The 25,351-nt window shown below is 60.4% G+C and overlaps 2 protein-coding genes across 3 annotated transcripts; one reads left to right on the top strand and one right to left on the bottom strand.

Annotated features, from left to right (window-relative positions):
* Positions 1-18: 18 nt before the first annotated feature.
* Positions 19-11,886, top strand: LOC101006185 (BTB/POZ domain-containing protein KCTD5). Of its 2 annotated transcripts, XM_031662379.1 has the most exons (5): positions 19-555; positions 2,378-2,473; positions 4,922-5,047; positions 7,688-7,746; positions 10,137-11,886. In XM_031662379.1, exons 1-4 carry the CDS (start codon positions 358-360, stop codon positions 7,730-7,732), a joined length of 465 nt encoding a protein of 154 aa, XP_031518239.1. In that variant the 5' UTR covers positions 19-357; the 3' UTR covers positions 7,733-7,746; positions 10,137-11,886. The 2 variants fall into 2 exon arrangements, with proteins under 2 accessions (XP_031518239.1, XP_031518240.1); XM_031662380.1 differs by lacking the exon at positions 7,688-7,746 and having other exon boundaries at positions 25-555; positions 10,137-10,275.
* Positions 11,887-15,077: 3,191 nt separating this feature from the next.
* On the bottom strand, positions 15,078-23,085 carry LOC101006532 (serine protease 27). Its single transcript, XM_017953106.3, has 6 exons — positions 22,699-23,085; positions 19,094-19,120; positions 18,313-18,475; positions 16,696-16,967; positions 16,160-16,329; positions 15,078-15,470 (listed from the first exon to the last, which is right to left on the bottom strand). Exons 1-6 carry the CDS (start codon positions 22,742-22,744, stop codon positions 15,177-15,179), a joined length of 972 nt encoding a protein of 323 aa, XP_017808595.2. The 5' UTR covers positions 22,745-23,085; the 3' UTR covers positions 15,078-15,176.
* Between the last annotated feature and the right edge of the window lie 2,266 nt (positions 23,086-25,351).

Here is a 25,351-nt window from a genome sequence, read left to right as displayed (position 1 = left end):
AACTGAGGTGCCAGGTGACTGAGACATATGCACAAGGCTGCAGGCCTTAGCCCCACACGGCACCCCACCCAGTGGCATGGCCGTGAGCAGGTTCCCAGCAGGAAGCGTTGGCCTCCAGGCTTGGAGGGAAAATGCCAGATCCCACCCCTTGCATGCCGCGGCCTCAGTTTAGGCATGCACTGAGCTGCATGTAACCAGCAACTCCATACCTGGTGGGCCACTGGAGGTTGCTCGAAGTTGCCTAGGGTGACCTGAGCTGGAGGTATTTAGTCCACACGTCGGCCCTCTCGCCACAGCCCCTCCACCCATAATCCTGGAACCCCGCAGGGCTAACGTGTCTGCAGGAAGCCTGTTAGGATGGGGCCTGAGCAGCTCCCGCTGGGCCGAGCCATGGGTCCTCATTGCAGGGGATTCTTTGGTTTCGTTTGGTTTAGTAAAGACAATTTAGTTTTCTTTATTCCAGGAGTATTGGAGGAAGCAGAATTTTACAATATCACCTCGTTAATAAAACTTGTAAAGGACAAAATTAGAGAACGAGACAGCAAAACATCACAGGTAAGAGAAATAACTAAGGCTAGAAGCTTTTATGGCTGGTGTGAAGGAACGGCTCCCTCTTACTTCCCCGATCGACTGCCTCCCACATGAGTCCTGCAGTCTGGGGCTCTCCTGCCCTGAGACCCTTGTCCTCTGTCACCACCCCAGTGCCCGCCAGCTCCGTCTACAGCCTCGCCCCAGGGTCCCTTGAAGGATCCGTTCAGCCTGCCCGGCCCAGCCTCTGGGAGCCCCCAAAGGATGGTTGTAAGGGAGTTGGGCATGGGAGACGTGTGGAGGGAAGGAGGGCCCCATGAGGGCTGGTCGGGGAGACCCTAAGGTGGATGGCATCTGGTAGGGAGCAGAGGGTGCCAAGGGCCTGCAGCTAACATGACTGGAGGGAGACAGCAGAGGGGTCATGTGGATCTGCACAGGCGTCAGAAGGACCTTGGTTTTATTGGGAAGAGGGGCGAGTCGCCACAGACAGACCTCTCACACCTAGCGCAGCCCTTCTGCAGCCCGGGGAGCCCAGGTTGTTGGTGGGCTGTGCCCAGTACCTCCTGTGGAGGGGCCACTGCTGGGCCTTGGGCATCAGTCTTGTCCCTGAGAGCTGAGCCTGCCCCTGCCCCAGCTTAGCATCCTTGGGAAGGCACCAGGAGTGGGTGTGGGCCACACTGTGGCTGCAGCTGCCATCAGAAGTCTCGGTCCACTTAGAGCCCTGGGCCCTACGCAGAGACTCCTAGCCTGGCCGCTCAGGGCCGCTGGCCACCTAGCAACATGCCCAGTTCCCCCTCCTGCTGGAGTTCCCTTGGCGCCACTGAGGGATCTGGAGGGGCTCCTTATCTGTGGGGCAGAAGCCGTGTCCCACGCCCTGGGTCACCTTGTCCAGCCTGCCTTTTTCCCTGTTGTGTGACCGGGCTGTGTGGGTGCTCCCTGCCTCAGTCTACCTGCCCGTTTGACGCAGGTGGGTGAGAAATGGTGCAGGTGGGAGAGTCCTTGCAGTCCAGTCTTGCTGTGACACACAGTAGCATCTTACTGTCTTGCAGAAGAAGGCACTCGGTTGTGTGACCTCGAGGCCACTGTGTGCCTTTGTCACTCATACATCCCTGGCATGAGTCACCATCTTAAGGTCAAGGACCAAGGATCCCTGAACCCTTTCTCACTGCTGTGTTTCCATCCAGCTCTGTCTGCAGCCGGAGTCCTCTGTAATGACTGTGTCTGGGACATGGGTCCGCCCTGCCCACTGGGGAGCAGCTCCATGCAGGCGGGCAGCCCTGGTGGCTCACCATCACTTCCAGGACCACAGCTGCCTAGAGGGGCACAGCAAGTGTGCCAGGCAGGTGGGGGTTTAGGAGGTGGATGGAGTTTTGGGAAGCAGCTCAGCCTTGGGGAGGCCTGAGTCCAGGCTGCTGCACAAGTTCAGGAGCCTCTTCTGGTAGCCGGGAGTGAGCTTTGTCTGCCACTGGCTCTCAGGGCCCTGCCTGCCAGAGCCTTTCCTGACCAGTGAATTCAGGGCTGCATGGTTCCTGCGTGCGGAGCAGAAATGGACGCTCTCGTGTCGTCATGTCGAGCCACAGGTGCTCTTGGGATTTCAGGAACATGACTCATTTTATTTTGGAACTTAGAAATAGAAATATTTTTGGAGGCGAACGAGGAAGCAGAAAACAGCAGCTGTTCGGGCCGCGTGTTTTGATTTTGTGGATGTGCTCAGGGTTGCTTTGGGCCTCGTGCCCTGCGCTGAGAACTGGAGAGTGAACCTCAGCCTCCCTGGGTCACCTGGGCTGGGGTCACAGGCAGCAGCGGGACATGGGTGGCCCGCCCTTACTTGTGCCCATTGTTCTTGCAGGTGCCTGTGAAGCATGTGTACCGCGTGCTGCAATGCCAGGAGGAGGAGCTCACGCAGATGGTGTCCACCATGTCTGACGGCTGGAAGTTTGAGCAGGTGAGGGGCCGTGGCCAGGCTGGCGGCAGCCATGCTGCAGCTGAACTTGTACTCACAGTGGCTCAGGGCTCAGTGCTCCTGGAAATGCAGACTTCGCTGCTGGCGTCTTCCTGCAGTTCTGGGGGTGCTCACGACAGTGGCCTGTGCCCTGTTTCCACTGGAGGAGCCGTGGGAGTTCGAGTGTGGTGGGCAGAGGTGTCTCAGGCTCTGCCCCGTACCTTTCCCTCCTCCCTGGCCTGCCTCTTCTTCCCAGCGCTGCACTTTCGTCACATCACCTGGCACCTCTGTGTGACCAGGGTATTGGTGTCCCCAGAGCCTCCTGGCGAGCCCACCACTCAGTGCACGCCCCCGTCCCCCACAGCTCACTCCAGTGAAGCATATGGAGGCCCTGATGCCCTTCTCAGGCTGCCTCCCTTCCTGCCTGTGCTGGAAGGTGCTGCCAGGCCCCCGTGCCTTCTTTCCGCCTGGCTTTACCAAGCTGTGGCGGGTGGGGTCTGATGGGTCTGTGCAGGGCGTGCCTTCTTCAGCAGCTTCCATGGGAGCCACCTGAGTGCTGCATGGGCCACTGTGCTGTGGCCTTGTGGCTTGTCATCGGGGACCTCAGGACATATGAGGCATGGCCTCTGAGTGGGGGACCCTTGCCCACTGCCTGGTGCTAGGCAGACACTGAGGGTGGGGACAGTGACCTTGCCCAGCCCTCCCTGTCCTAAGAGTTTCCTCTGTCACTTGCTTCTGTCTGGGGCAGATTCTGTCCATGACCCAGTGGCCCTGCCAGGTTGTGGGAGTGACAGGCTCAGCCAGTGTCCCTCTGAATGAAAGCTACCTTTTCCTTTGAGTCTTTCAAAATAATCACATTGTAGGGTACTCTGAGCCTCCCCTTAAAATGTCGCCAAAGACATTTGCTTCCCACCGTCCACCCTGAACCCCTAGGCTGGGGGCCGGGGTGACTGTGGGTCTCTGTGCTGACAGGGCAGCTGACCAGCAGCCTGGGCCCTGCCCTGCACTGGCGGCTGCATGTTTCTCATGCTCTGACCTCACCAGAATCGTGCCAGAGGCTCCCATGGGAACAGAAATCTCCACTGCTAGGCAAGCCCCACCTCCCCGTTGTCAAGGGGCCCTGGGAAGCTGTGTCAGCAGCTCGGGGTCCGTGAACAGGGCTATCCCCATGTGGCACCTGTGCTCTTCTTGCAGCTGTCTTGTGACTTTTCTGGCTGGGAGGGAGCGATGTGTCTTGCCCGTAGTGGGCACCTCCCTTCCAGGGCGGCTTCAGGTCTTTGCCCTTAGCGCTTCTGGGTGGATTCCAAACCCATTGCAAAGAACGGGTGTCCTCCCCGTTCCTTGATTATGACCTGCTTGGCACGCTTCATCCCTTGGCGACCCCTTTTCCCAGTTCATGTAGGGAAGCTGCTGGGCTGACCAGCTGCCCCGGCTGTGGGGTGGGAACCTGCGGGGTGCTGGGAGGTGGCCAGACCGGACCTAGGGTCCCCAGTGGTCAGCAGGGGATTGCGAACAAGGCTTGGGAAGTGGCTGGTGTGCCTGTGAGGACACGGGGCTCCGGTGGGCATGGCCATGAGTGCTCCCAGGGGTACCCTTAGCTGCTCGGGCCCATGCCAGCACCCCTGTGGCCGCCTCACTGGGCTGGGTCCACTGTTGCCCACTGGGTCAGCCGCCAGCGGCACAGGAACAGCAGCTAACTGCGGGTTGCTCTCCCGGCCATTGGTCCAACTGTGCAGGTCATAGTGAGGCCAAACTGTGAGTGCCACCCAGCTGCTTTTTGGCTTGGTGGTGTGCTGCTGGCATGCTTTTTGTGATTTGCATATTGCATTTTAATTTTCCCTTTAAAAGCACAGAAGTTTCTAGGGGCCCAGATTAGCCAGCCATGGGCCAGATGCCTGGCCAGAGAGACAGGTTGGCCCTGGGCCTGCATGGCCTGGCCTGCCTGGTCACCTGGAGGGAGGCAGGTTGGAGTGGCCCAAGGGTGTGCCCAGCAGGCTGCAGCAGACCCACCCTGGCCGAACTCCTGGGCTGCACAGCTCCTCCAGCAGCTTTCGGTCCAGTCAGCGGGCCCCAGGCTCTTCCCTCCTGGCTATCAGAGCCGCCCTCCACTCTCCTCCCGCTGCTCCTCTCCCTCCACCCCAGCTCAGGGACCCTTCTGTGCCCCTCCCCCTGGGGCAGCGGCCCCTTTTGTCCCAGCTGGAAGCGCCAAGGAAAGCTCAGGGTCCTCGCAGAGGACGAGCTCGCCCCGTGCCATGCCATGGTGTGGGGGTGCCGCACGTGTGCTCGTGCAGGTGTTCTGGGGCTTTGTTTTCCATCCATTTCGTCAGGCGTCGGCAGTCTTTGCTGCGGCTTTCGCGGTGGCTGGCACGTCCTGAGCCTGGGCCGGTCAGCCTGGCTGCGTCTCTCTCAGGCTTCAATGGGCTGCATCTCAGGCTGTGTCTTCCCTTGCAGCTGGTCAGCATCGGCTCCTCTTACAACTATGGGAACGAAGACCAGGCGGAGTTCCTCTGTGTGGTGTCCAAGGAGCTGCACAACACCCCATACGGTACAGCCAGTGAGCCCAGCGAGAAGGCCAAGGTGAGAGCTGGAATGGCCCCGGCCTGGGGCAGGCTTGGGTGGGAAGGCTCTTGCCCTCTCAGAGCTTCCTCCTTTCCTGCCATTCTCATCAAGCCCCCAGTGTCCGCCCCGGTGGCCTTGCTGACTGGTCAGATGCATGGTCTCCCATGGGACAGGGTCTGTCAACACAGGCTCCCAGTAAGCCCCTGCGGCCTCCCAGCCTGCACACAGAGCTGCTCCTGGAAGGGGCCCCTGGGCCTACTGCAGGGGCTGTGCTCTTAGGAATGCCACTGAGGGCTGTGTCTCAGGGGACCCAGGGTTCTCTGTTCCCAGGGCACAGCCTCTGCTGTGTGAGTGAGGACTTGGGATGCTGAGGCCTGGCTGGCATAGGGATCTGGGCCCATCCCTGAGTGCAGGGATGTGGGGGTCCAGTTGTCGTGGTGGGGATCTGGGCCATCCCTGAGTGCAGGGGTGGGCACCCTGGCTCAGCCACTGTCTGGGCCTCATCTTTGTTGAGAGGAGGGTGTCCTGCAGGCCCTGGGATTCTCAGGCTGCACAGAGTGGGCCCTGTGTGGCACCCAGCCTGGCAGCACCGGCGCAGACTCTGTGGGGGCTCAGGCCCTTCTGTTTTCTGTGGGGCAGGCAGCTGGGGTGAAATGCAGGGACCCCTGCCTCATTTGCTTTCAGGTTGGCCCCGTGGCCCTGCCCACAGGTGACCCATTCTGGTGGCATTTCCTCTGGGCACATTCTTAAGGTTGAGGCTCCAAGATGGACAAATGTGACCATCTGAGCAGAATCCGGCCTTGGCCTGGGCCAGCTCCACCTGGCAGGACTCCCGGACCTCAGAGCCAGGTGGTGGCTGCAGAGCCCTTGGCTGGGGTCTGCATGGGTCTGGGAGAGCCTGGGTGGTGGGGCAGGCTCTGTGGGGAGCCAGCCTGGGGTGAAGGCTCGGGGCATTGGCAAAGGGTGTTGAGTGGGTGCCATGAGAGGCCAGAACCGGAAGGTTTTTAACTGGTGGCATTAAACCAGGGACACCTGGGCAACCGTAGACTCTTGGCTGGGGGCCTCTGGCCAGCCACCAGCAGTCCAGGACTGTCCCTGTGAGCCTCTCCGAGTCGACCTTTGGAGGTATGCCTTTGGGAACAGAGGGGCAGGGCCACCAAACGTGTCTCCTGGAGGCCTGTGGCCCGGTCACTGCAGCCTTTCCACCACGGGCGACTGTCCTGGCCCAGAGCCTCCCTTGCTGGCCGCCGGTTGCCCTCTTGCTGTGGGCAGAGGGCAGTCCTGCTCCACCACTGTTCCTCGAGGCCGTGGCAGTGTAGGGCTAGGACAGGCCCTGGCTCGCGATAGCCAGGGTGGAAGCTGGGGTTCCACTGCCAGGCTTGGAGATGCTCTTCCATTTGAGTCTCAGGCCTAGGAGGCGACCCCTGGAGCTCAGTCACAGGGAGGCGCTTCTCTTCCTCTTGGAGCAGTCGTAGGGCTCTTTTCTAAATGGTTTTATTTTTAGAAGTTTTTTATTTCTGAGCTGAGTTTTTATAACCAAGCTCCCCTGGGCTCCTATCCCTCAGGTGGCTTGGCAGCTGCAGAAAGGACACGCTCTGTACTGTGAGGAAGCTCCAGGCGTGACCCCAAATCCATTTGTGGTTGAGAATGTGGCCCTATTTCATTTTCCAAAAATACCTGCTCTGAAGTGGGGCAGCTGTGGTGGCTTCTTGATGGGGGTGGTGTCAGCAGTGCCCCGGAGGCAGAGCTCAGGCCAGGGCCTCAGGAGGCCGTGGGGAATTGCTGGGGCCACAGCTGGAGGACTGTGATGGGGGCACCCGAGTGTGGCTGGGCTGCACAGGCCACATGGTCTGCAGACCCTCGTCCCTGGTGTCCCTGCAGCATGTGTGGCCTCGTGCTGCTGGGCAGCTGTCCACACTTCAGTCAGCGGTGGCAGGAGCAAGGGGTTGCACTTGTTGCAGGCGAAGGTGGTCCACACATGAGCACACCTGCTTCCCACGCCAGCCCCTCAAGAACTTGTTAGAAGGACGCGCAGAGCTCACAGAGCGCTTGAACTCGGGGCTGCTGTTTATTCCCAAGGAACAGAGAGACAGGTTCAGATCAGCAAGGGCGGGCGCCTGGGCAGAGGCCGGGGTCTCCCCCGGAGTCGAGCAGTGCCCGGGCGGCTGAGGAGGGGGTTTTTGGTGTTTTTGGGGCTCCATTCCATAGCCACGCTCGATGGGTAGGTCCGCCGCCTGCCACCAAGGCTGATCCCATTCTTACCTCCTGTCACCCAGGGCCCCACCCTCTCTCCCGCAGCAGTGGGGCCAATGCAGTGGGGTCCACAGAGTCCAGGCAGCAGAGGCCCTCCTATCAGGCCAAGATCTGCGAGCTAGCGCCATCTGCCAGGAGTGGGGCCGGAGGCCAGGCGCCTCTGGACAGGGTTCAGCCCCTCAGCATGTGGTGGGACAGGACCAGCCCCAGATCACGAGATGCAGCTGCCTCACACAGGGAAGTTTCACCTCTGAGATGTGGCAGAGCCCCTGAGCCTGTGTGTCTCTTCATGGTGTGGCCTCACTGGAGGGTCACCGGGTGTGGGGGTTTGGGCCCGGGGCAGCCGCCCACCCGCACTGTCCTGACAGCCTGTCTTCTCCCCTACTGCACGCTGCACGCCGCCAGAGTGACGACGAGGACGAGGGGCACCCAGGGAGTGGCTCAGATTAAGTGTGAATGTCATGGTGAGCTCCGTGGCCTCCTTGACCCCATGGCCCCAGCTGACCCTTGCTGCAGACCCTCCCTGTGTGTCTGTCTCTGCCCCGTAGTTGACAAGAGCCCTCCACACTCCACGCCAGCTGTAGATCCAAAGTAGCACTGTCTGGGGGGCGGTGGGGCTGTTGCTGTGGGGGCAGACGCCCAGGGGCAGTATTGGGGCATTTGTTGGGATGACTGGAGGGTGCCTGTGTCAGGCCAGGCTGTGGACGTCAGTAGTCGCGAACACAAGAGCCCTTCCTGGAGGCTGGGCAGGGAGTACCACTCCTGCTGGCAGCCCTAGTGGGTGACCTTGTTTGGCTCAGGCCACAGGCTCAGGGCCAAGGGGTCAGGACCAGTGCAGCAGACAGCAGACCCCGATCTCAGCTGCCAAAGCCCGTGGCATCCTTGCTGCGCTCAAGCTTCCCAGACCAGCGTGTCCTGCAAGCTCCTCAGCCACCCGTGCCCGCCTTCCTGTGGGGGTGCCTGGCCATGGGGTACAGCCTCAAGGGCCCCCTGGTTGGTGTCTGCAGTTGGGCCTTCCTGTGGAAGATGGCCTAGGGCGAGAGTGTGTCCAGAAGACGTGGGTCTCAACCAGGGGTGAGAGTAGACGGATTAGCTAGTGCTGCCCCGGCCGGTCTTGGGAGGGTGAAGGACAGCACTTTGGCTGCAGGTCTCTAGGGGGTCTCCTGCCCGCATCAGGAGGGAGCTGTTGGGGCTCCCGAATGCTCCGATGCCACGCTGCTCGTGGCCTGTCCACTGCACTGCTTAGTTTTACACAGGGCTGGTGGGGGCTTGGGAGCTGCACTGTCTCCCTGAGTCAACTCCAGACATCCCAGTAAACTTGGGTATCACCCTGGCCCAGGGAGGGATGTGCTGGCCTGCGGGATGGGCTCCTCCGAGGCACTGGAGAGTGAGTGGGAGCCTGGAGCTGGAAGTGGCCCAGGGCACTGAGCCTCAGGTGCACCGTTGGGGGTGGAGTATTGGAGTCAGACTGAGCAGCTCAGGGGACATGGCCTCCGGGAGCCTTTGGAACAAGCCTGGGGCAGCATGCACCTCTCACCACTGCCCTCTTTCTGGTCAGTGCAGCATGGCAGTGACCTTTGGGAGGCTGTGCCCGGCAAGGGCCCGGGCATTGCTGCCCCACCCGATGTTTCGCAGCCCTCACGTGACACATGGAGACAGCCGTTGTGGGCCACGCACCGTGAGGCTGGCTTGCTCCGAAGCTCCCTGCCTGGGAGCGTGGGCTGATTTCCCCTCCACCTGGTCTCTGGGGCTGCCGTGGCTCATTTTGGGAGTTCAGCTCAGCAGCATTGACCAGCGCCTGAGCCTGTTCTCAGGGGAGCCCAGGCCGACTTGGGGGTGGCCTCGGGGGGTTCCTGGATGCTGGTGAGGAAAGTAGGGAGGGTACCCCAAGGAAGAGTTTTGAGGAGGTCAGAGGGTGGGGAGGGCAGGGGCCGAGGGGCGGTGGACTCTGCAGGGCTGCCGTGGTCCAGATGAGGAGGGGTCCCCACAGCGTGATCTGCACTTGGGGTAGGCCTCTGAGGGCTGGCCGGTGTTCCATGGGGCAGCCGGGAGGGGCCGGCATACGAGGTGGACTGGCCAGGCTGAGGTGCAGGGCCGAGGGCTTGGGCAAGGGGCATCTCCAGGAGGGTCTGGGTGTCGGGGTGGGGGTGGGGGCTGCAGTGGGCATAGAGGAACGGAGGGAGACAATCGGGGAGCAGGGACTGCTGAGGGACCCACGGGCTGAGTTGCATTTCATGTCTGAAACCCAGGACTGAGTGGGCTGAGAGGGCCAGGAGTCAGCACTTTTGGGTGGGCCTGGGAGGGGCTGCCGTGCACAGTGAGCACTTCCTGTGTGGGGCCTGGAGATGTGCCGGTCACCCGGGTGAAGGTCCTGGGCCTGCCAGCTGAGTCCCCAAGAGCCTGGCCGGTGCGGGCCGGGCGCGGTGGCTCAAGCCTGTAATCCCAGCACTTTGGGAGGCCGAGACGGGCGGATCACAAGGTCAGGAGATCGAGACCATCCTGGCGAACCCGGTGAAACCCCATCTCTACTAAAAAATACAAAAAACTGGCCGGACGAGGTGGCGGGCGCCTGTAGTCCCAGCTACTCGGGAGGCTGAGGCAGGAGAATGGCGTGAACCCGGGAGGCGGAGCTTGCAGTGAGCTGAGATCCGGCCACTGCACTCCAGCCTGGGTGACAGAGCGAGACCCCGTCTCCAAAAAAAAAAAAAAAGCCTGGCCGGTGCTGCTGGGTTCTCAGGGCCCCCCGAGCTGACCCCAGGCCTGTGGGCTCTGTTCTCTGGAGCAGGCGCCTGGTCAGGGCCACCTCCCTAGCCCAGGGCCCAAGTCCTCATTTTATGCATTTGGTGTTTTTCAGATTTTGCAAGAACGAGGTTCAAGGATGTAAGGGACATAGTATTGACAGCTGAAGAAATGATTTACGTTTTCCCAAGATGTAATGAACTGCCACGTCCAGGAAGCTTGGCTGTGAGAAGAAACCTGCTTTTGATCATTTTTCTAGAGATCTGGGTGTGAATCCTTTTTTGCCTCTGAGGTGGGTGGTGAGAGACGGGCCCAGCTGTCCAAGGCCAGACGTCCCCAGGTGGGGGGAGCGCAGCGGCCGGGTGGGCACTGCCTCTCGGGGGGGCCTCGATCTGTTTTTTCCAAGTGCCACATGGGACTGAGGCAGACGCTCCCAGTCAACCCGCTCAATACTGAAGATGGCGTGAAGGAAGCGTTCTTGGTGCTACACAGTCTGGAAAAGCAGCCTGGGCTTCACTGGCAGGAAGCGGCCGCAGCCGCATCGGTGTCCAGCGCGTCGTGGCCTCTGGTCCAACCGCCAGGCCCTAGTCTCGGTCAGGGAGTCTGCTCTGCCTCCCAGGCGGGATCGCCGGTTTCTCTCAACCTCGCAGAGCTCCTGACACAGGCGGCTTCTACGTCGTCACTACTTCCCGGTGTCATTCCGAGGCTGGGCCTTCTTCTGACACAGGCTCCAACCCCGCCTGACCAAGCCCGGGATAGTCAAGGCTTCTCAATTTGTATTTTCCAGGCGAGAGAACTTTGTACCCCTTTTCCGTGTGGATAGACTCCCCAGTGTTTATACTCTGGAAATGCCCACAGGGCTTGCTGTGTGCAGACTGATCTGTTCCACCCGTTAGCGTGAGGTAGCAGTGTCGCCTCGTCCCTCCCACTGCGGGCTCACGGGGAGCTGGCGCCTGTCAGTGCCTTGTTGCGCCTGGCATAGAGGTTGAGCTGGAGGCCTGTCCACTGGCTTCTGGAGCTGAAGGTCTGGGTCACGGTGAAAATTCGGGATGTTTACAGAGCATCACAAATGCCTCTCTCTCGCCGCTCTCTCATTTTCTTTGTGTAACTATGCAGCCTTCCCTCTCTTTCTGGGATGTTTGGGACTTCACTCGACCTGCACGGGCTCTGCCCGACATGCCGTGGGAGCTGCTGGGATTCCTTTAGAAACCGCTGCCCGCATGCTTTGAAAACAGACCTTTCTCAGCTGGCTGTGGGGACCTGTCAGAGTCTGGGGACCTGGCGTGCAGGGCAGGCTCCAAGCACTTTGCTTCCGGACCTCAGGCTTCCCAAGGGGCGCTGTGCAGACTGACCACCGGCCTCCCGCCTGCAGGTCAGAGGCTCTGACACTGTCTGGTTTCCAATGCTTCTGGAGACTTCCTGCCTAGGCCTCATCCTCTTCTTTGCCAGTCACCTGATTAACCAGTTCTCCAGCATTAGGACTTACCTCCTCGTTTTTGTAAGGTCTCTTGTATGTTGTTACATGTTTGGCTTAAACAATTTATAAAAGCCTTTCTAGAAGGCAGACTTAGCCACGGTCGACCCTGTCCTCCCCAGCAGAGCCCGGGAGGACGACGGCCGCTGGGGCTCCTGGGCATCCTCTCTGGGGAGCTGCTGGCCGCTTAGCGTTGTTTGACTTTTGACCTTGACATAGTAGATAGGCTTGTGGTTTTTTTAATTTAAAGATATTAAGACTTAATTCACTAAAATTTATTCTGAGGGGATATTTATACTTTTATACTTTTTTAGGTATTGTATTTTATCAGCTTACAGTTTAATGCCTAAGTTTCCCCTGAAAATAGCAAATAAAATTGTGTATTTATGAATGAGCGTAGCAGCTGTTAATGCTCTTAAGATGCAGGGAAATGCCAACCCGGGTCGCTTGGACCAAGGTGCTGCCTCTCCAAGCCGCCCAGCCCCACTGGCCGCCACGGCTCACTCGGGGCTCTGCCTCTCAGTCAATGACCGGGGCAGAGCCGGGCAGTCCACGGGGTGCTAGCTTGGCTGGGGCCACTGGATCAGAGCTGCACAGCCTATCCCTGCACCCTGCTCCGCCTGGACACCTCACCTGCCTCCAGCAGATATCATACCCCCATCCTGGGGGACTAGAGACCATGTACAAGGGCCTTTTTTTTTTTTTCCTTAAGAGACAAGGGTCTTGCTACGTTGCCCAGGCTGGTCTTGAACTCCTGGGCTCAAGTGATCCTCCTGCCTCAGCCTCCCAAGCAGCTGGGATTCCAGGCGTGAGCCATTGCGCCCGGCTCAAGTGATGTTTTTTTTGGAAGTCCTGATACCTCAAGTTAATGTCCACCTCTCCTCCCTCACTTTAGCCTGCAGCCCAGGTGGTGACAGCAGGAGCTTCCTGAGAAGGTCCTGGGGTCCTGGCACCCCCTCCCCAGCTGCTATGACTTCCCCTGGTGGCTGCTCTGCGAAGGCTTGGTCCTTGGACTCCCTGCCCCCCTGCAAGGAGATTCCCATTCATGGTGTCCCCCAGGGCCTGGCTGTCTGAGGTCACAGAGCCTCAGGCTGTAGTGGCCTTGTCCATCCTGTTTCCAGGTGTGTGGCTGGCCCAGCCTGACCGCAGCACCCTGGTGAGGGGTGGAGTGGGTGACTGGGCTTCCAGGTGCCCAGCATGAGGCCGGCACAGGGGTTGGGAGCAGGGGAGAGACCCAGATTCTGCTCCAAGGGGTCTTCCCGCTGCCTGACTCCCACCAGGAGCCTGGCTAGGCCTTGCAACCCCTTGACCGGGTAGAGTTGTGGGCACTTGGGGGCCCCGCCCCACTCCAGGAAGCCCAGTGTGAGGGCAGAAGAGGAGGCAGGGGCGGGGCACGTGCAGATGCCTCGCGTGGGTGCCCATCCCCCCAGGCTTCCTGCAGAGCCCATGACTGGAGCCCTCCAGCAGCTGGCACCACCCTTGACATCCCTGCATTTATTGGTGTCCACTCAGCAGGGACTTCTGGCACCCTCCTTCCTCCTAGAGCGCATGGCAGTGGCTGGCTGGGGTAATAAACAGCTGACCCCACAGTACGGCCACCAAGGCCCTCATGTGGCGTCTGTGTGAGGGGTGGTGACTTCCGGCACCTCTGCACTCTGAGCTGTGTCCCCCAAGATGGGTCAGTTTGCCCTCAGACCAGCTCTTCCTCCCCAGCGTTCCCAGGCCTGGGGCTTGGCACAGGGAGGCCCAGCCTGTGGCTGACCCTTCACCGCAGTTCACCGCTCCCGAACGGAGCCCACAGACTTCTTTCCCGGGGCTCCCGCTGTGTGTGTGGTGTGTGTGGGCGTGTGTGTATATGTGTACGTACGTACTGGCTGTACATGGTGTGGGTGTGGTGTGTGCCTGTGTGCACATGGTGTGTGTGGCATGCACGTGTGCTGTATGTGATGTGTGGCATGTGGTGTGTGCCTGTGTGTGGCATGTGACACGTGTGTGCCTGTGAGTGGCATGGGTATGGTGTGTGTGTGTGTGCGCGCGCGCACATGGGCCAGCTGAGCCTGGGGATGAAGGCTGCCGCCCGCTCTGCCTGCCTCCCTGGGAGCCACAGAACGTGCGCAGTCCTGTGCCAGGCTCTCCCTCGAGTTCCTCCTGGAGCTGGCAGGGGCCCTGCTGCCGCCCACCTGGCAGATGGCTCAGAGCCCTGCTTGGTGGCAGCGTGCAAAGTCTGAGCTGCACCCCCGCCCCAGGGTGGAAAAGCGACCTGTGGCAACCTGGACTGGTCCCTTCCTAGCGTCCTTCTCACAGTGTGCTTCGTGGGAGCTCTTAATTGCATGGAATAGACCTGTTTTCCCTTCTTAACCCCTAGTCTCTGCAGAGAGTGTTTTCTGCTCCTCTCCCATGGGCATCCGCCTGTTGACATCCTGGGTCTGGGTGGGGTCTCAGCACAAAGACAGCAGGGGCTGCCCTCCTGAGACCATCTAACCTGTAGCCTCCCCCTGACCACGGGGGCATGGGGCTCCTTGCACAGCCCAGAGCAGGGTGCAGGTTCACTGGGGGCTCTCCAAGGCTGCGAGGCCTGGCCAGTCCCTGCTCGGCTGGGACCACCCAGTGCTGCTGCTCCCCGGGCCTGTCTCTCCCTCTGCCTGGGCTTTGTGCATCTGCTCCACCATGGGGCTGTGCACACAGGCCCCCCAGACCTGCCCGCCCGCCCCTGGGCTGGATGAGTGCAAGAAATGGCCCACGGGGACCACTGGGCAGCCCTTGGGGAGGTGGGTTGGGCCCAGCGGGGAATTCCTTCTGTTTTGCTCCCCACGGTGTCCCCAGGGCTGGTCCCCAGCAGCTGCTTGCTGAGTGGGTGTTGGTTTGATTCCTCGGTGAATACCCCGGGCCTGATTTCTTCCTGGCACTGTGCAGGCCACAGTGCCTGTGTGCATGTGCACAGGTGTGTGTGGGTGTGATGTACTCATGCGCATGTCCAGCCTAACCCCCTTGCCACCACGTGCTGCTCTGGACTCCGGCATGGGGGTGGAGACTGAAGAATGGGGCGGAGGAAGAGGAGCCAAGGGTCAAGGGGAGACACCAGGACACAGGGAGACAAAGGGTGCCAGGAGCAGGAAAGCACAGGTGTGGGCACCCACCCGAGGGGACAACTGTCACCACTCCTGCTGAAGTGGTTTAGAGAAGTTGGGTGGCACCGAGACACGGGCAGCCAGAAGTGCAGGCTTGGGAGGCTGAGGTGCCCCTGCCCAGCCAGCCCCTCCATGCCCTCCTCTCCCCCAGGCACGGCTCCTGCATGGCCCTGAGGGCCTTTCCACATGTGTCTGTCGCTGTCCGCAGTGTCCACCCTGGGGCGGCCTTCGAGGTGAGGGAACAGAGGAACAGGTGGCAGCAGGGGGCCTCCTGTGCGAGGCGCATGACAGGGGTCCCATGCTCTGGTGCCGCCCTCGCCTCAGACACCAGCTGCAGCTCCCTTCCGCTGATTCAAAGATGACCAGGGCCCTCCACATCTCCCGCCTGGGCCTTGTTCTGCAACTCACAGCTCCTCACCAGCTGGGGTCGCCCAAGGATCCCCACGTGGGCAGCTGGCACACAGGCTGGGTTTTTATTGGAGGAAACATAAATAAAATAATGGTATTTGAGAGGGGAGGAAGGAGCACTATTTACAAATGAGTCTGGTAGGGCTCAGAGGTGCAACAGCAGCGCTGGGAGAACCAGCAGGATGGTGTGGGCAGCCAGGCTGGGTGCAGAGCTCTGCTCAAGGGGCTCCTGGCCCCGAGGGTCTGGCTTCTGGCCGCCCGACCTCGCTGGCTGGAACTGCAGTGTGGGGATGACCTGATGGATCCAGTTGTGGTGGGCGGTGACACGGATATAGACACCTGGGCGGTTCTGCCGGGCGCAGCCTTCACCCCAGCTGATCACCCCAGCCTGCAGCCATGACTGACCCACGAGGCACACAAGGGGGCCGCCCGAGTCGCCCTGTGGGGGATGCAGAGGCACTGTCAGCCCACCTTGAGTTCCCAGAGACTCAGTTGCAGCTGCACAGGAGGCATGTAGCTCCACACTGGACTCCTTCTCTCCATCCCAGAGCCTCCATGCCCGGCTCCCCATCTTCTGCCAGTCGATTGACTAGAGTGCCTATTTTTTTAGTGTCCCCAGATCAACTAGGGGGTGTGTGTGTTGAAAATGCAGTTTCCTGTGCCCCACCCCAGAACCACTGACTCCTGGGGTGGGGTCCAGGAATCTGCTTTTTCTTTTTTGAGACAGAGTCTCACTGTCGCCCAGGCTGGAGTGCAGTGGCGCGATCTCTGCTTACTTCAAGCTCTGCCTCCCAGGTTCATGCCATTCTCCTGCCTCAGCCTCCCAAGTAGCTGGGACTACAGGCACCCGCCACCACACCTGGCTAATTTTTTGTATTTTTAGTAGAGATGGTTTCACCGTGTTAGCCAGGATGGTCTTGATCTCCTGACCTCGTGATCCGCCCACCGCAGCCTCCCAAAGTGCTGGGATTACAGGCGTGAGCCACCACGCCCGGCCCCGGAATCTGCTTTTTCGAAGCAAGCTGCTCAGCTGGTGGAATGCACAGCCCATGGAGCAGGGCATGATCCCACCCTGCCCTGGGCCCGGAGGCGGGGACTGAGTCCCCGTGGACACCACATTGCTCCCACCTTGCAGGCGTCCTTCTTGCCCTCCTCGAAGCCGGCACACAGCATGTCATTCTTGATGGTTTTAGGTTGATAGCCAAATTCGGCGTCTTTGCTGTAGAGCAGGTTGCACTTGGGCGTGTCAATGATGGGCACAGCGAGTTTCTGCAGGATCCGCGGGTTGGGCAGGCGGTCTGGGGAGGGTCAGAACGGCCCGGGGCTCAACAGACTTCCTCATCAAGAACCCACGGCCTCCGGAACCACCACTCCATCCTGCCTGCCCTTTCCTCATGTTTAGACTATCTCTGGCCTAGGGCACTGTGGGGCAGACATCCTCCCTCCTTCCAGGCAGCAGGCTGGGCCCTTTCTGTCCCCATCTCCCTTCACCCCCTCTTCCTTCTGGGTCTGCTGCTGCTCCCCTCAGCCCCACCTATGTGAACAGAGACCGGGTGTGCGTATTAATACAGTAAGAGGAAGACTGTGGGTTCAAAGTGGCCCCCAAGCCACCCTGGGCCTTCTTGAGGCACATCCCTCATTATTTCCTAGCTGTGTTTCCTTACCTTGCTCACTGGAGCTGCCCCAGCCAGTGACCCAGCAGTTCATGCCCGTCTCAAAGATCACCGAGGGGTCGGGCAGGCACACGGGGAGGATGTAATTGGTGAAGGACACTGGTGCCTCCAGCTCCACCAAGGCCACGTCGGCACTGGAGGCCATGCCCTGGTACAGGGGGTTGCTCTCCACCCGCCTCACCCGGGCATACACAGCGTGCGGCCCTGGCTGCACTAGCTGCCTTGCCCCCAGCAGGACCTGGTACAGGGACGTCTCAGAGGTGCTGGCGGGAAAAGCAGAGAGGCCGTGTGAGGCTGCCCCTCATGTGGGGACAGGCCCGGGAGGGGCTGGGGCTCCTTCTCTGGCCACCACCGTGCCCCACACCTCTCTCTGCATGCTGTCTTTGAGAGCCATTTCTAGGACAGCCAGGTGTAGCAGTGATGCATGTTTACATTGAAGCCAGACCGCCCTACTCAGATTTCCACCTCCACCCCTGGCCGCTGTGTGACCTTGGGGAAGTCACCTAACAAGTTCTCTGTGACGCAGCTTTCGCATCTGTGCTATGGGGACAGCCACAGTGCCTACCTGAAAGGCTGGCTGGGAGAGAACCACCCTCCAGGTGCAGCAGGGCCAGCACCACCTGTGGGCCTCTGGCAGGTGACCTGCCCTCTCTCAGCCCGAGTTTCCGATTTTTTTTTCCCCCTAGAGACAGAGTTCTCATTCTGTCACCCAGGCTGCAGAGCAGTGACACAATTGTCGCTCACTGCAGCCTCCAACCCCTAGGTTCAAGCCATCCTCCCACCTCAGCTTCCTGAGTACTTGGGACCACAGGCACCACTGCACCTGGGTATTTTTTTTTTTTTTTTTAGTACACATAGGGTCTTGCTATGTTGCCCAGGCTGGTCTTGAACTCCTGGGTTCAACTAATCTGCCCGCCTTGGCCTCCCAAAGTGGTGGGATTACGGGCATGAGCCACCGTGCCTGGCCGTGAGTATCTGAATTTAAGATGTGGGTTTTTTGTCATGATACTCTTTTAAATATCAAGAAGAAAAAAGAAAAAGATGTGGGGTTTAAAATAATTAGAGCTGTGGTGGTGAGGTGTGAGGTGAGGAACTTGAGACACACGGAAGGTGTGGGGCCAGGTGGTTCATACACGGCAGAGGGCTGGGTGGCCTGGCCTCTGCTCAGGACTTTCTGGGGTGGCTCAGGTGGGTGAGGGGAGGAAGGGCCATTCTGTCTGGTCCTTGGGCTTTGTGAGCAGAGTTCCTCCCGGGAAGTGTCGTGGAGCTAAGGTGTGTGCGAGATGGGGAAAGGACAGGACAGGCCGGTGTGCAGAACCTGCCGGCGGCTTCCGCAGGGACCCACAGGGAGTGGGTGGAGGGGATGGAGGGGGTTGGAGGCCGTGCGAGGCGCCTCCCGCGGGCGGGAGCAGCGGTTGCAGTTGGAAGTTAGCCCTGGGGTTGGACCTAAGGGAAGCATCTGGCTGGAAAGGAGGCGGGGCTGGACCAGGAGCCCCCAGGGAGGTCACCCGCAGGACTTGGCGCGGCGGGCGCTGTCCGCGGTGCTGAACCGGCCGCGCGCGGGTCGCTGTCAGCGCTGCGGGCGGGGGCAGGGACGGGCGGACTCACTTGGGGAAGCAGTGCGCGGCCGTCAGGACCCACCGCTCCGCGATGAGGCTGCCCCCGCAGAAGTGGCTTCCGTTGCGCTGGATGCTGACTTGCCAGGGCGACTCGCCCTCCTGCGCGTCCTGCCCGCCCACCATTCGGTTCAGCATCCTGGTGTGCCCACAGGCTGGGGGAGCATGGGGAGTGGGTGGGGGCGCTCACTGGGGCTGGTTCCATGGCCGAGGCTCAGCCCTCAGCCTCACACTCCAGTACTCGGCCCTCCTGCCCCTGACCTGCCTGAAGACCTTGGGGAAGTCCGAGGCCTGAGCTTCTGGGCAGCCTGGGATACAGGCAGACCCTCCCTAGTTGCCCCCCAAGTCTGGCTCTCCTTGTGGGGAAGGGCAACCTAACAGCTGCCTCGTGGGGGCCACAGAGACACTGAGATAACCCGGGGAAGGGTCTTGTCCCAGGGCCTGACCCAAACAGGCACCTGGAAGGATGGAACGGGTGTCATGCCCTCTGCAAGGGAGTCACCCAGAGGGGGCCGGTCACTTTTCAGGGTGATCCTCAGACCCCGCCACCCTTGTCCTGCGCTGCGCCTCAATGCTCTGTGCTGGCCATCCTGCTCCCATGTGGACCTTCCTCCTCCTCTCCTTTCTGGGCTCCAGTTCCACGCAGCCCCCACTTTCCCCTCCTCTGGAATTCTCCAGTGCCCTTTGCGTTCCAAATTCCCTCTCAGTGTGAGTGTCCCTGGCTCAGTCCAGCCGGCTCCTGTCCCTCCCACCCCAGGGCCTTGGGTGCTTACCTGTTGCTGCCTTGGCCACCTGAGATCCTGGAAGTGAGGAGAGGGTGATCAGCCAGGTCAGCTGCAGCCTGGCCTACCCTCCCCAACCATGCAGCCCCTCTCCACTGACCCTCCCCTGCTCCGGAGGACTCCAGAAGGACAGTCCACAGAGGGACCTCACAGGAGAGCCCAAGGGCCTGCAGTTTCCCCCCAGGGCTGGCTCTGCCATATGCTCAGGCCCAGGCCCATGGGCCAGAGCTTATCTGCAAGGGTGGGTGCTCCTTGCCACATGGGGAGCCGGTCAGGAGGTGCCAGTGAAGGGATCCCCAGGCTAGATGTCCCCTTCTCATCCTGGCAAGGGTTCTCTCTCTCCACACTCCCCACCCATCCTTGTCTGGAAGTTTCTGGGGAGGGTCCAGCCTTCAGCCCTGACACTGTGGGGTTGGCCTTTTCTCCTGGAACAGCTTGGAGCAGAAGAGGCCCAGGAACTGTCTCTGCATTTGAGCTGCCCAGGCTCTCTCACAGTCTGCTCCAGAATGGGCAGGTCTCCTTCCCCAAGTCTCACTTTGGTCCTGAGGCTGAGGCCTGAGCCCCACAGGCTTCTCCCTGGCCTCAGGGGGGTAGAGAAGGTACAGTGGTCTGCATTGGCCGCCAGAGATCAGCCTTGTCAAGATTCCAGAGTCCCAAGAGCTGACCCCTCTCCCAGGCATGCAACAGGCTCTGCAGGCGAGACCCAGGACCCCCTGCTGGACTGTGCAAGGGGGACTTTGGGGCGGATAAGGTGAGGGGCCAGGAAGAGAAGTAAGGTATGGGATCATTCAGGGGAACCAAGAATGGGGACATATTTTCTGGGATCCATTGCCTCCCACACCCAGGACACAAAGGACCTCTTGCTGGGCCTTTAACCAAACACTGGAGCCTCTACCCCAGCTTGGAGACCCCAGTCAGGACCACAGTGTACAGCCCCAGGGGTAGCAAAGCCTGGAACTGCCTGGCCTTGAGTCCTCTCACCACCCCTGCACTCTGTGCGTCTGCTTCTGTGGGGGCAGATTTGCCCGTAGCTGGGCGGGGGTTAGAACAGGCACCTCCCCACATCTCGGCCCTCAGCTTCCCCTTAACCTCCAGTGCCTTCTGGGACCCAGGCTAGCTGCTATGGACAATGTCTTCGCTCTGCCTGGAAAAGATAACCAGTTCCCTGAAGTCAAGGGGCTGTGGGGACAGGAAGTGGCCATGGAGTGCTGCTCAAGCACCCCGAGGGTTTTTACGGCATCCTCTTCCTTCCTGTCTGCCTCACAGTCTGGGGGGCACCTTCCCTAACACCATTGGTGGGCAGAGACACCCCTGGGGGGTGCTGGACAATAAAGCAGCAAGCGGCGAGGGGGCAGCTGTGGATGGGCAGGAGGAGGAGGTAGAGAAGGTGCAGGGCAGGCAAAGGGGTGCCCTGCAGACGCAGGGTCAGGAGCAACGGGAAATGGAGAGTCTGCCCTGGATGCTCTGCTCATTAATTTGTGCTAATTAGGTGCCCTTTTAAAATGCAAACACCCCCAGAAGGGTTATTCCCTGCACCCCCACCTCCAACCCCAACCCCTTGCTCCTTCCAAGCCTGAGGATCCTGCTTGCAGAAGAGCGCATACTGTCAGGCCTTCTCACCCTCTGGGAGTCTGCAGAAGCTGTGTCTCTATGCTCGCGGCCTGAGCACTGCCCCCTCCAGCGATGCCTCCTCCCCGTGCAGATCCTTCCTTCCTGAAGTAACCCTGTACTTCTGATTTAGTCTTCTGGCCTCTGAGTGCTTGCTCCCCTCACCCCACAATCTGGATGCCCTTCCCCTAGTCTCTGTAAATCCTAGTCTTCTTTTTTTTGAGACAAAGTCTCACTGTGTCACCCAGGCTGGAGTACAGTGGCACAATCTCAGCTCACTGAAAGCTCCACCTCTCGGGTTCACGCCATTCTCCTGCCTCAGTCTCCCAAGTAGCTGGGACTACAGGTGCCCACCACAGCGCCCGGCTAATTTTTTGTATTTTTTAGTAGAGACGGGGTTTCACCATGGTCTCGATCTCCTGACCTCGGCCTCCCAAAGTGCTGGGATTACAGGCGTGACCCACGGCGCCCAGCCAAGTCCTAGTCTTGATCTAGAGATCAAGGCCCAACTGAATGCTGCCTCCTCCTGGAAGCCTTCCTTGCTGCTTGCATTGTCTATCTTGGAAGCCCCATACTCTCTCTCGAGCTCTCTGTCCTTCTGATGGGAGCTCTGCCTACATCACCCTGGAGCCAGAATCAAGTCTTATCTTAGCCCAGGAGCTCCAAGAAGGCAAAGGCTGCGTCTGGGGGGCCTGAGCTCAGGGAATGTGTGGAGAGACACAAGTGTGGCTGTGGGGGCTGATCGGAAATGGGTGATGTGGAGAGCTGAGCCCTCCAGGGTGGGCGCCTTGTAGGGGCTGGAAGCAACAGACAGGGGTGCCGGGGATGTCGGGAGCATTGTTTGGGGCCTGGGCCTGTGATTCGCTGGTAGCTGGTGGGGATGGTGAAGCCTAGGACTCTAGTGGGTGCCAGCCAAAGACCTGGTGGGGGTGCCACCCTGGGGCTGGGGGTGAGGACGCATCCAGGAGTCCAGCCTCTGGTCATAGCTGTTGGTGAACCGACTGCAAAACTCATTGCCCAAGAGTTTTGGCAATGACCTTGGTGCCTCACCCCACTCAGGGGCAGTCACTGCCTTCCACCTCCTGTGCAGATGGCTCGCTCAGAAGGCACCATCATCCTTGTGCTGGGAGGCTGGGGGGGATGGGGTGGGGGAGGCCGGGCCAGAGGGGCCACTCTGGTGCCCTCCTGCCCAGGAGAACTAGGAAGCCAGGAGTCCTGGCTAAGCTGCAGCCTGGGATGACCCGACCCAGCCCTGGGAGGTGACTTGAGGACAGGGAAGTGTGGTGGCTGCCAGGCTGGCCAGGCTAGCCCAGGAATGTGAGAGGGTTTCCCTGACAGAGAGTGTCCTGACCTGCAGGGAGGGCCTGGTAGGTGGGGCCCCCTGGTTGGCACCTGCTATCACTGACCCAGGACTGGGAGACTGCACAGTGGCGTATTGCCAGTTCCTCTGTCAGCAGGGGACAGGGCCCTCTGCCACCTGCACCCCCTGCCCCCAGCTCTCTATTGAGCCCGCAGCCAGCCTGCTGGGGCTTCCAGGCACAGGCAGGAGCCCTGGCTCGGCCACCCTCCCACCCCAAGAATGATGGTCCAGGCACTTGGAGCCTGAGTTCACATCCTGCACATACGAGGCTTCTGTCCTCACCTAGAGAATGGGGGGAGAGGCTGGAGAGAATGAAGTGGCAGGAAGCAGGGAGCCTGGCCAGAGCTGGCACACCAGAGCCCACGGAGAGGCATGGGAGGAGGCCTTGCCCAGTTATGGCAGTGGGGTCCTCTGCGGCCTGTGCGCACACCTCCCACCCTGCCCTCCCCACTTTGGGCTCCCCAGTTGACACATCTAGAGCCTTCCACCTGCTCAGGGGCAGGAGGGATGGCCTGTCCCACAGCCCTGGCCTGTCCCAGGGAGTAGGGGGCTGAGCTGAAGCCTCAGGCAGTGCAGCGGGGCCTGTTGGGCGACTGCAGCTCCCGGACCCTGCACCTTTGTCACTCACCAAAACACAGCAGCAGCAGGAGCAGCACCGCAGCGGGACGCCTCATGTCCTCAGGCCTGGCTGGGGCACAGGGCTGGGGCCGGCGGTGGCAGAAGTGTTGAAGCAGGAGCGAGGTGCAGGCTCCATGAAGTGGAGTTTTATGCTGGAGATGAGCACAGGCCCGGCTATGCCGCCCAACCCGTTGGCCCGGCCAGTCCAGCTCCTCTCCTCAAGAAGGAAGCGCCCACAGCCGACTCCTCTGTGACCTGGCCCTGAACCCTGAGACCCCCGGGCAGACCCCTCAAGTCAGCGCGGCGCGAGGTGCCCTTGGCCTTGGTTCCTGGACCCTGAACACCCAGCAGACCCCAAGCTGACCGCGGTGCACGCGAAGTCCGTCCAGCTTCATTCATTATTATTATTTATTTTTTTTTTTTTAATTTTTTGAGGCGGCGTCTTGCTCTGTCGCCCAGGCTGGAGCCAATCTCGGTTCACTGCAAGCTCCGCCTCCCGGGTTCAAGCCATTCTCCTGCCTCAGCTTCCAGAGTAGCTGAGACTAAAGTCACCCGCCAACACGCCCGGCTAATTTTTTGTATTTTAGTAGAGACGGGGTTTCACCATGTTGGCCAGGCTGGTCTCGATCTCCTGACATCGTGATCGGTCCTCAGCCTTCCAAAGTGCTGGGATTACAGGGATGAGCCACCGCGCCCGGCCTCATTCAGTATTTTATTGAGCGCCGACTGAACACAGTGGGGCTGGGCAGCGCTGGTGGGAAAGTCAGGGCCAGGGGTGTTTGTGGGGCCAAGGGCAGGGGAGGTGATGGGACATGGGGCGGGGTGCGGGGTTGGCCGCAGCGACCCTCCTCCCGGGACACCAGGCCCCAGAAGCCCCCCAGGCGCGCGCCAACCCGGCCCAGGCGGCTGACCCTGGCCCCGGCTGCGGTCCCTCGGGTAGGACGGGTGCTTCCCGGCATCAGGCGGGGCGGAAGCGGCTCCGGGAAGGCCGGGCCGTGGTGACAGTCTCGGTGTTGCCGCCTGGCTCTGGGCGCGGCGCCGCGGCGTAAGAGGCTCGGGGAGGAAGTTATTTGGAGCACGGAGCTGACGTCAGAGCCAGAGTGGGGCTGGGCCGCGGGGTCGGGGGCACTGGGCCTCAGTTTCCCCGCCGGCGCCTGGTGTGTACTCGTGGGCGGGGCGCCGGGCCTCAGTTTCCCCGGGCGGCTCCGGGCGGGGCTAGGGGTTGAGGCCGTTCCCGTCTCAGCCTTGTCCGCGCGCCTCGTGGTGCTGCCCTCTGGTGGGCGCGGGGCGCGGCGCAGACGTCCGGGGCGCGGGCGGGGCTCTCCCAGCCTCCTGGTCTCGGCTCTGGCTCCCTGAGCAGCCCTCCCTAGCCCCGCCCTCCCACCTCTCCGCCTCCACCGCCCCCCTCCCACCCTCCCCGCCCCTCCCGCTCTAGTCCCTGGAGTTCCCGGGTCGGGGGTGGGAGGCGGGCAGGGCAGTCCCTGGGGGGCTGGAGGGAACGAGGGAGGGCGGAGTGGGAAGAGGAGACTCCAAACGTATTCATTCATTTATTCATTCATTCAGTCAATCATTTCTGAACGGATTTGAGCCCAATACTGTCCCAGGTTTGGGGAATACAGACGTGACTCAAACAGACCTCACCTCACAGTGTGAGGGAGAGGACAGGACATCATTTAGCAGATAAATCTCTAATTATAAACCGCGATGGGCCAGGTGCAGTGGCTCACACCTGTAACCCCAGCACTTTGGGAGGCCAAGGCAGGCGGATCACCTGAGGTCAGGAGTTCGAGACCAGCCTGGCCAACATGGTGAAACCCCGTCTCTACTAAAATACAAAATTAGCCGGACATGGTGGTGGGCGCCTGTGATCCTAGCTACTCAGGAGACTGAGGCAGGAGAATCACTTGAACCCGGGAGGCGGAGATGGTAGGGACACAAGATTACACCACTGCACTCCAGCCTGGGAGACAGTGAGACCCCGTCTCAAAAAAAAAAAAAAATTAATAATAATAATTATTATTATTATAAACCACAGAAAGTGTTTCAAAGTGTCTGGGTGACCACATTTCTCCAGCACCCAAAGGTCGGGTCACTGGTGGGCTCTCAGAGGCAGTCTTAGAGCCTCTCAGGTAACTACTTCCTCTTGGCACCTTTCTCTGTGTTCCTTGGTGTCTGCTCCCTAACCCTCCTTTTAAGCCCATTCCTCTAAGGGTGGCTCCGCCTTAAATTCAAGCAAGTGACAAAAGTCAAGAGGACGACAGGGAAAGCTGGGCTCCTGAGGAACAAGGCACAGCCACGCCGGCGATTAGAGAATCAGGAACCCAGACTTGCCTCCATGTCCCTGTGCCTGGAGCCCACGGACCCAAGGCTGAGAACAGGCCCCTTCCTCACAGCAACCACCAAACAAATGAAGAGGGCATTAAAATCCAGAAAGATTTTTATGGTTTCTTTGTTTGTTTGTTTGTTTTTGAGACAGAATCTCACTCTGTTGCCCAGGCTGGAGTGCAGTGGCACAATCTCGGCTCATTGCAACCTCTGCCTCCCAGGTTCAAGCGTTCCTCCTGTCTCAGCCCCTCAAGTAGCTGGGATTGCAGGCACATGCCACCACGCCCAGCTAATTTTTGTATTTTTAGTAGAGACAGAGTTTCGCCATATTGGCCAGG

This window comes from Papio anubis, unplaced genomic scaffold (assembly GCF_008728515.1).
Source record: "Papio anubis isolate 15944 unplaced genomic scaffold, Panubis1.0 scaffold592, whole genome shotgun sequence".
Taxonomy (NCBI): domain Eukaryota; kingdom Metazoa; phylum Chordata; class Mammalia; order Primates; family Cercopithecidae; genus Papio; species Papio anubis.
The sequence above is the reverse complement of the archived record's forward strand: the minus strand, read 5'-3'. Positions and strand labels throughout refer to the sequence as shown.

Coding starts and splice junctions, on each gene's coding strand:
- LOC101006532 (XM_017953106.3), bottom strand. CDS start 22,744: ATGAGGCGTCCCGCTGCGGTGCTGCTCCTGCTGCTGCTGTGTTTTG. Junction 16,330..16,695: donor GGGCAGCTCCAGTGAGCAAG/GTAAGGAAACAC, acceptor GACCCTCCCCAG/ACCGCCTGCCCAACCCGCGG. Junction 15,471..16,159: donor GCAAGAAGGACGCCTGCAAG/GTGGGAGCAATG, acceptor CATCCCCCACAG/GGCGACTCGGGCGGCCCCCT.
- LOC101006185 (XM_031662379.1), top strand. CDS start 358: ATGGGGCCTGAGCAGCTCCCGCTGGGCCGAGCCATGGGTCCTCATTGC. Junction 2,474..4,921: donor ACGGCTGGAAGTTTGAGCAG/GTGAGGGGCCGT, acceptor CTTCCCTTGCAG/CTGGTCAGCATCGGCTCCTC. Junction 5,048..7,687: donor AGCCCAGCGAGAAGGCCAAG/GTGAGAGCTGGA, acceptor GCACGCCGCCAG/AGTGACGACGAGGACGAGGG.